Source organism: Poecilia latipinna, unplaced genomic scaffold (genome assembly GCF_001443285.1).
Source record: "Poecilia latipinna isolate Pla-1442-1.1 unplaced genomic scaffold, P_latipinna-1.0 Scaffold73, whole genome shotgun sequence".
Classification (NCBI taxonomy): Eukaryota; Metazoa; Chordata; class Actinopteri; order Cyprinodontiformes; family Poeciliidae; genus Poecilia; species Poecilia latipinna.
In genome coordinates this window covers 502,393-511,439 of record NW_015112689.1, presented here as the reverse complement: position 1 = coordinate 511,439, position 9,047 = coordinate 502,393, and the positions used below count along the sequence as shown (strand labels likewise).

At 40.8% G+C, this 9,047-nt stretch overlaps 1 protein-coding gene across 2 annotated transcripts in view; it reads right to left on the bottom strand.

Moving 5' to 3' along the window:
• Nucleotides 1-2,874: 2,874 nt before the first annotated feature.
• Nucleotides 2,875-9,047, bottom strand: part of mta1 (metastasis associated 1) — a 46,898-nt gene continuing 40,725 nt past the window's right edge. Inside the window, exons 12-18 of one of the 2 annotated variants that reach the window (XM_015016605.1) lie at nt 7,793-7,929; nt 7,477-7,628; nt 6,263-6,452; nt 6,067-6,156; nt 5,258-5,413; nt 4,368-4,517; nt 2,875-3,204 (exon numbers count right to left, since the gene is read on the bottom strand). In XM_015016605.1, coding sequence (XP_014872091.1) covers nt 4,408-4,517; nt 5,258-5,413; nt 6,067-6,156; nt 6,263-6,452; nt 7,477-7,628; nt 7,793-7,929 — 835 coding nt within the window. In that variant the 3' untranslated portion in view covers nt 2,875-3,204; nt 4,368-4,407. The remainder of the gene's footprint in view (nt 3,205-4,367; nt 4,518-5,257; nt 5,414-6,066; nt 6,157-6,262; nt 6,453-7,476; nt 7,629-7,792; nt 7,930-9,047) is intronic. The other variant, XM_015016608.1, reaches the window with a different exon arrangement.

Below are 9,047 nucleotides of genomic sequence, written 5' to 3'. Positions count from 1 at the left end.
GAGTCGATAAGAGATGCGCGTCTCTCATCGCAAAGTTCACTTTCTTGAAATCTGAAAAGGGCCGCAGGCGCAGATAGAGCCGCCTGAGATGACTCAACGGAGAAATATTCAGGAGGTGTTACAGAGGAGAAGTTATCTGACGGAGGAGAAAAAGCAACCGGCACAGGAGGAGTTGGAGCCAACTATGACCCAACGAGTGAGGAAGCGTCCAGACTGAAGATGAATCCAGATGTTACAGAACAGGCTGCAGCTAATCCGTACTTATAAGAAAAAGATCAATTATTTAAGTAGTCAAAACATTAAAAACAAATTACCCTGCGTCTCTGAAAATAAGTATTTGTTAGAACTTCACACTTGACTTGTGAATTAATTGTGTATTCTTATGGGCTTACTGTGATCATTTGGTTAAATTAGAGACTACATTAAAGTTGAAGCCATCATACTTGCACTGCCTTTCCAAAGTTCTTGAACACCTTAAACTCTTTTGTCGCAGCCACAACCTTTAATGTATTTTATAACACAAAGTATTTCATAATTGTAAAGTGGGTGGAATATAAGATACTTTAAGTACTTCTGGCCAACAGTGTCTTGAAATTGCGACTTACATTTGTGTTTATTTAGTTTGATACATTTTTGTGGGTTTTGGAAAAACTGTCAATTTTAGTTTTATTTTTAAAAAGTGCATTTTTAACATGACATGTTTGGGCTGTTTCATGCAATTAAGTATTTAAAAAATCTGTTATTTGTGAGAAATATTTCATTTAAATGTTACCTTTATGTTCAATAATATGCAAATGTTTGTAATGTCCATTGCTGATGTGCGTTTATGTGTACAATATTTAGTTACAAATGTTTATTTTTTGTATGTGGTTTCACAGTCGAAGCATCGTTTTCATTTGGCTCAGAGATCAGGCCAAACTACCCGGCAACAGTTGCGTTTACTTACTTTCTCTCTCTGCATAATAGCAAAAACTGCAATGCTCCACTTGTGAAAGTAAATCTGTTGGACTTCTTCTTGGCACTCGGACTCTGAATGCTACACTGAGGACGGAGCGTTTAAAGAAAAAAAAAAAAAAAGAAAGAAAAGCAGAGCAATCTGTGAAATGTTCAGTGCTTGGGGTTAGACTTTAATGACCTACCTCTGGTCTAAAGTTCTCCAGAACTTTATCTCCAACCTCTCAGCCATCCACAGAACAGCTGAATTCACACTACACACAAGTTGGACTCTAGTCATTTAACACGGCGGCTGGTTACACTGCACTCCTGACGGAGTAAATGAGATAAACACGAATAAATGCCACCATTTAAGGATTTTTATTTATAAAAAAATATTTGAAAACCATGTGTCCTATTCATATTCACATGCCCTACTTGGATGTTTGTGATTGAAAAATGTGGAAAAACAAGTCCAAGGATGTGTCAGGCACTGCATAAGCGCTAAGCTGTGGGGTTTGAGAGAAGTCTAAAGATGCAGCCCTGGTGTCTGCCGCCTTTAAAAAAACAAAAAAATATATATATTTTATGCTGAAAACTTTAGTGACGCCAAAGTTTGACAGACAAATGAATTATTCTTCATTAAGAAAAAAAAATGTTAGGCGCAGCACAGAGTATGCATCTTGACATTTTTTTTTTTTTTTTTTGGTGTCATTTTAATTTCAAAGTAAGCAGAACTACACAAATACAGAGATTTATGTAGAAGCAAGCATTTAATAAATGTGGCAGAAAAAGCCTCTCTTTTTTTGTTATCTCATTTGTTTGAGTATATCCCAAAAAAAAAAAAAACATTTAGAAAATAGAAAACTTTTAGGACGCCGACATTTCAGGTCAGAATCGAACCCACGGCTCTCTGATTGCAAAAGAACTACACTTCCACAGGCCTCCGTGTTTAGTTTTCCCTCCAAGATGTAAATACTTGGTTTCTTTGAGTGTTTAGTTTATTGTTAAACAGGTGAAAATGTCAGCTCTCACAACGTTGTCGCTGCCCGTCGATACTTTGGAGAGCGCTCTAAACAGTCCTCAGGTTCAACGAGCTACAAGGATTCAAACAAACTACAGTCAGAGCGTCGCTTGAAGAAGATACTTATTCACAATCTGGTTGTCTCAGATGATTGGTTGGCTGATTTGTAAACCTGTGTTATGGACAGATGGTGAAATTACATCTTTCTTTCTTCTGCTTTTGTGGAAAAGCCAACTTTGCTCGTGACGTTTTCAACAAATGTGCAAAAATAAACACACCGACAAGAGGTTGGACAATGAAAGCAGACTGCATTCCTGCTTTTTAGTTCATTTCAGATGTTTGCTTACAAAACAAAGAACGGCTCGAGCTTTAAATCCGCTCCAATACTGACAACATATAAAGCCATTAGGAATGAAGAGTCGCTGTAAATTTGCATATACCCTGCTTGCATACCCGGTGTGGAGTAGAGGAAAAAAAGAAAAAAATTAACACACACACACACACACCGACAGCAGCCCGGAGCGGCAACGGTCTGTGTGTGTGTTTCAACACCTCAGCTCTGTGGACGGACACCGAAACAAGAAGAGGGGAAAAGAAAAGAAAAAAAAAAAGAAAAGAAAAAAAATTGACTGTTTTTAATTGCATTACGAAGCAAAGAGATGCCGCCAATTGCTGAAAAACGTAGAAAGAACATCAAGTCCTTCTCAATAAGTTAACCCTCCTCTGGCTGCAGAGCGGCGCCGGCCTGAGCGACGCAGAAGACGAGTTGAACTCGCGTCGCTGAAACAAAGAGAAAAGTCTCTCTTTTCCGACTTGATCTTGTTAAAAAAAATCATATTAAAACACAACAAAAGATGCGAGTGGCTTATGTTAACGTTCCTTCTCCACAGGGGCTCCTCAAGCACTTCTCATGAAACTTTACAAGTCTCCATCGTTTGATCGACAAACAAACCGAGTTATAGTTGGTAAAAAATAAAATAAAATAAAATACAAACAAAATAAAAAAATAAAACCCCAATAACAATAATTACAAAGACAGTAATAACAAGTAATGTAAGTAATAAACACAGTCCTGTACAGTCAGGCTCATCTTCAGATGGAGACCTCTGCCGAAGCGGTCGCCTGGTCTCCAGCAGCAAAGAGACACAAACTGACTGAAAGAAAAGTGACCGATGCCGTCGTCTCCTCTCAGCTGCCCTCACTTATGGTCTGGTAGGAAAGCCTTCTCCTTTTCCTTTCTCCCCCTGCTGGAAAAACGAGAAAAGAGAGAGAGAGAGAGAAAAAAGATGCCATTAAATATCTTTGGCCACCTGGGGGCAGCAGAAGCATCGTCTGGCGGAGGCGTCACAGAGGGAAGAATATGTGCAGCTGGACGCATTTGAATATCATTAATAACTCAATACAAAGCGTGAAACTAAACCAGATTTTGCAGTAGCAGGGGGACGGACTGACATGGCTATAAATATCCGAATGTAATATTTCATTCAGTTTACTTTTGGATCCCAAGTTTTTAAAACTTCCGAAGCTTTTTTTTGAATTTGTTGAATTGTAGACGCATATATTTCCACTACCCAGGATTCACAGGTGAACGCCATGACTGTGTCACGTATGATTTACTGTGCGATGGGATAAACTGCAGGATGATAAGAAACAAGCTTCATTTGGGAGAAATAAATACAGTTTCTCACGGGAAAAACAGGATTAAATCCACGGATATTTAATTCATTTTTGATGGCCTTGTCCCACTGAATCATTTTATTAAGAATACTATAAATTGGTCACTTGTAGATTAGTGACATTAGTTTTAATACTTTTTGACTTGTTTCTTTAATTTTTCAATACTGTCAATTAAAAATCATGTGGTTTAATGTTTAAATTTTATTACATCAGCACATGAATTTTGGCCTTAGTGAGCAAACGTTTAGCAAATAAACTGAACCAGAAGTATTATTGATGCATATTTGAGCCAATTCAGACGATTACGGCTTACAGCTGCTTGGTGGAGCTCGTTTATCACGAATTACTGCGCTAATGTGCACCACAATTTTTCCTTCCACTTAACTTTCCATAAATAAGTTTGCATACAGCACTCTGGACAGCCTGCTGTCAAGTCTGTTGTATTCCCAGTGATTATGTAGGACATAATGTGGCAATTCTTATGAAATATCGTTTTGTTAGCTTTATGCAAAAACCATGAACAAAAACTTGGTGCAAAGAACATATCCAGTTTCTGTTCTAACCTTATAAAGATTAAAAAGCGTTCTTTTTGTCGCCCGCAAAGCTGTTCAATCTTCAGCTTGGTTTTCGCCTCTCAAGTCAACATTTGCAACACCACCAACAAGCAGACAACCTACTGAATAAATCACCCCTGGTGTTCAAAGTGGTGCAGCAGCAGAAGTCAAAGTCTCACCTCACTGCTGTTTGCAGTAGAGATTGTTCCCACGGAGAGTTCAGTCCAGTTCGTGGATCTCGTCCTGCAAGGACGCCGAAGGCCGTCCCGCATCGCTAACACGTTTGGCCATAATGTCCCACTGTGGAGTAAGGGCTTTGGACTTGGTGCCTGCAAATGGAGCGGAGCAGGAGAGCTGATTCAGCAGATATCAAACACAAACACAAACACACACACACACACACACAATCTGCCAGTTCTGGAGGGGGAGAGAAAAAAGCTAACCTTTATCTGCCCCCTGCTGGCGTCAAAAGCAACTAATTTCATGTGATCACAGCAGTAAAAAAAAAAAAAAAAGGAAATTACCAAACATTATCAAGAGTCAGTTTTTCTGATTTGACTATATTATGGATTTTTCTCTTATTTTAATTTGTAAAATGGATGCAGAGGACAGTTTATCAGAGAAGCCATGTTTAAGGATCACAAATCTTTGGCTTTATGGATTTTCAGGATGCATGAAGTGAGACATCACAGTTTAAAAAAAAAAAAAAAAGGCTTCCTAGATCTTCTTTATGAGAAATTTCACAGTTTCCCTTTCAGATTTTCAGATTTCTCAGCCAAAATTCACAGAGTGGAACAAAGACATAAATGACAGACGTTAGGACTGATATTAATTTAACTTTCTCATCAACTGTCTGGTAAAAAAAAAATTCTTTTAAAAATAAACTATTTTTTAACACAAAAACGAACAAAATATCTAACGAGTGTTGATCTCTGAGCTAAACTCAAACTTTTAGCAGAAAGAGTGATTTCAATGAGAGAACGGAGGTCGTTACAGTTACTCAATGGTGTCGTTCTGGTTGCAGTAGTTTAGGCTAAAAGGAAGAATGTCCTGAATCGGTGAAACCCACCATCCAGGCCGTTGTGCTGCTCGTAGCTGCGCTTGCCCAGGATGGTGGGCGAGCCGTTGTTGAGGATGGGAGAGGACTTTATGGGCGTCAAGCTGCCTGTTGAGATGGATCCGCCACGGGGCGGCGGGTTGGGCTTGGACGGACGGGGATGTGCTTCTGCATACAGGGAGCATAGAGAAGAAGACATGAGAGGCTTTACTTTCAAACGGATAAACATCTTAAAAGAAGAAAAAACAAAAAAATAAACATTAAATACTGAATTTATCTCTGGATTTGAGAAAGTTTCAACAAAATCAACTCATGCACAACAGATGCATTCAAAAGAGAAACAGGAATAAACAGCGGAAGGAACAAACGCAGTAGGACGCAAAGAGCAAAGAAAGAAAGAACAGGGATGAAGGAAGAGCGCGATTGAGGAAGGATACAAGGAAGAATGGAAGGACACAAGAAGTAAAGATGGGAATTATAGGAAGGACATGGGAAAGAAAAGAAGAAAGGACAATCCAAATGGTAAAAGGGCACAAGTAAGGGAGTGAAGAAGGAAGGAAAGACAATTAAAAAAGGAAGTTGGCAGAGGGAAGGATAAGAGGAAGCAAGGGCTCAATAAAGAAAGAGGAAGGAAAGACAACCGGCCAGGGAATAAAGTCTGGAAGCAGTCGTATTTTCTTAGTCTGGACTTTTCCTGGAAAAGATTGAAATAACATCCCAGACAATTCCAGACTTTCCCAGACTTTCGTTTTTAAGAACAAAACCTTCTCATGCACAACAGATAAGCTGAAACATGACAAACTTGACAGCAGGCCTCTTACCCAAGTACCGAACCACAGACTCCAGAGGTTTCCGCTCCACCGGTTTGAGCTGCGAAGGCTTTTTTGGCCGATCTGGTAACCTCAGAGCACCTGAAGTCAGTCAGCGAAACGACACTCATCAATAACCAAACAAACAAACAAACAAAACGTTTGAATGTGGCCAAAGTTTGGCTGCTGGGAACACAAAGCCTCCTACACTCGGCTTTGATGGCTGCTGTGTTGACGGGGAGGTACGGGTGCCGGGCCAGGTATCGCGGACGGATGATGTCCTCGCAGAGGCGGCGCGCCAGCCGCGTGGCGCCGGTGGTCTGCAGGAAAAACGCCTGCCGGGTCTTGACGGCAAACTTGGGGCTGCCGCTGTGCCGCAGAGGAAGGCCGTGAGGACTCTGGAACGGCAAACGTCGGGTCGGTCAGAGGACAAGGCAGGACTCGGACCTGAAAACGAATGACTATAAAGTGCCAACATGGCTTTGAGGTCAATTTGTTTCACCTGGACTCGGATGGGTTACTTTACTGCTGCGAGTAGCCATTATTTTTGAAAATACACAGACGGGATCGGAGAATTTAACAAACCCTGATAGTTTTCTGTTGTATTTTTGGCCGCTGCAGCTACGGGCAAAACTCACTGAAACGCCAACTCCTTCGAAATAAAAGCCAAAAAAGGTGAAGCTTTATGCAAGAATCAGGCCTGGCAGCTTCTTTCTAGCAGCAGTGCATGCTCTACTGCAGGCGCAGGCGTACATGTGACGGACACCTGTAGCGAAGAGCAACGTCGGAAACACGAATACAGACGGAGTCGGTCCACTTTTGTCCCCCTCCCACTGTAAAATTCAAGAAGTTTTCAACTAAAATTAAAACATTTTCTGCTACATTTTCTGGCATTTAGCAAATAGAAATTATTTTGGTAATTATAACTAACCTAAAAGTAAGAAAAGTTTAGTCTGATTTAACTTCAGACAGCGAGGAAAAACAAAACAAAACAAAAAAAAAACGTCTCCGAGATGAAAATGTCTGGTTTCAACTGCAAATAACACGAGTTTCTTTATTTTGAACATAAAGTTTGAGTTCTTTAAAAAAAAATGACAGCAAAATGCTTTTAACCACCTTGTAAAGTCATTCAGTGCTCTGCTGAACCGCAGCGTTAATTTGTTACTGGTGAAGCCTGAATAGCTGGAAATGTGGATCTCTTTGTGGACTTCATTCACTCCATAGCGACACTTTTTGACTTCGTAAATTCGGTCGAATGGACAAAGCGGAATTGGGAGAACGAAAACAGATAAAGGAGAGTTTGGGGAGGGGAAAAAAACTAAACGGAACTTGGAAAATAACCAGCCATTGTTTGAGATGCAGCTAGATGGACCGAGTCGGGAGGATTTCCTCTGATTAACGGTCCAGGAACGCAGCCGTTACCATGGTGTTGCGGTTGGGCCCCGGCCTCTCGCCGTCCAGCCTTGTGGGCATCTTCAGGCCGCCGTACTTCTTCCAGTAGGTCCAGCATGAAGCGCACAGGCGACACTGCATGTTGGGAGGTCCCCACGAGTACCACTGGTAGGAACTGCTGGCTACACACACACACACACACACACATCAGCATGACAGAGAACAGACTTTCACTTTCTTTGTCAGCTGATAGAAGTCATGATCTCCTCCATCATAATCATCTAATGTGATCCACAGAGAAGAGAGGGAGTCTGTGTTTTCTTAAAACACATAATAGTAGACTTACTATAGCAGCTTTCACAGGCTCTCCCCAGACCCGGGGTCTGCGTTGAGCCCGGCGGTGCCGGGACATTTGAGCCCGCTGCTCCGTTTAGAAGCGCCGGCTTTACGCTGTTGCTCAGCTGGTTGGGGTTTGGCTTGTTGCTGGAAGTTCAGACGAACAGAGACGGAGTCAGACACGAGAACAACAGACCGTCTTAAAACATGAACGCAGCCTCAGACTAGTGGGGGGGGGAAAAAGGATGAAATGACCAATATCTGACAAATATTAAAGTTTAATTACTGGAAGGGAAGAAATGGCTTCCTTTAAGGGCTTTCCTTTACAAAACCACAAGGTTTTCACACACTGGAAGGCTTGTTGGGGGTTTTTTTTCTGGCTCACATCAGTTGCAGCACTTCTTTCCTAGACTTTCTTTAACTTGTCTTAATTCGCATTATTTAACAGATACCTTAATAAGATCCAATAAAAATAAATAAATAAAAAAAAAAAACCCATGATGGATCACTCCACACTTTTACTCCCTTTTAGTTCTTCAAACTCCCTACAGACTCTCAAATTGACTCTTAGCGATGAGACCAAACGAGTCCATCTTTGAAAGCACGGAGATCAAACTGCAGCATTACGCGTAGAGCGACTCTGAAAGCGGATACTTCCTCTCTGTGTGCTGAAGCTTCTCAGACAGACTCTATCCTCCAAAATGTAGGAAGCAGCTGAACGAGGGATCCTGAGGTTCAGACACAAACTAAAATGTATGTGATAGACCAACACAACACATTTGGCCTGTTGTAAGGACATTTTCTACAGGGCAGTGACAAAGTTCAGTGGACCAGAGCTTAAGGTTTTCATACAATATTGTGCATCCGTAGTTTTCAGTTCTGCCATATTCTTACATTTAAAGATTGTGACTCGGTCAGAGTTATGTTAGATGTTTGAAACTTGGCATATTATATAACCTCATCTTCCCTTAAACTTCTTTACAACTTTATCACTGACTTATTTTCAGTGTTTATTGGTTTTCTCTATCTCAGTGTTTTCTCTGAGCTGGATTTATACTGAGGTTACACACACACACACACACACACACACACACGCTTCATTTACCAATCAGGTGACTTCTCATTTTATTTAGGGGCGACACAGGAAAGGGAGCCAAACACAAGAGCATGCTACAACTTTTATCACCAAAAAAAGAAAAAAAAAATTGCGGCTGTTTTTTTTTTTTTTTTTTTTTTTTTGACTTAATACTCCGTTTTTTTTTTTT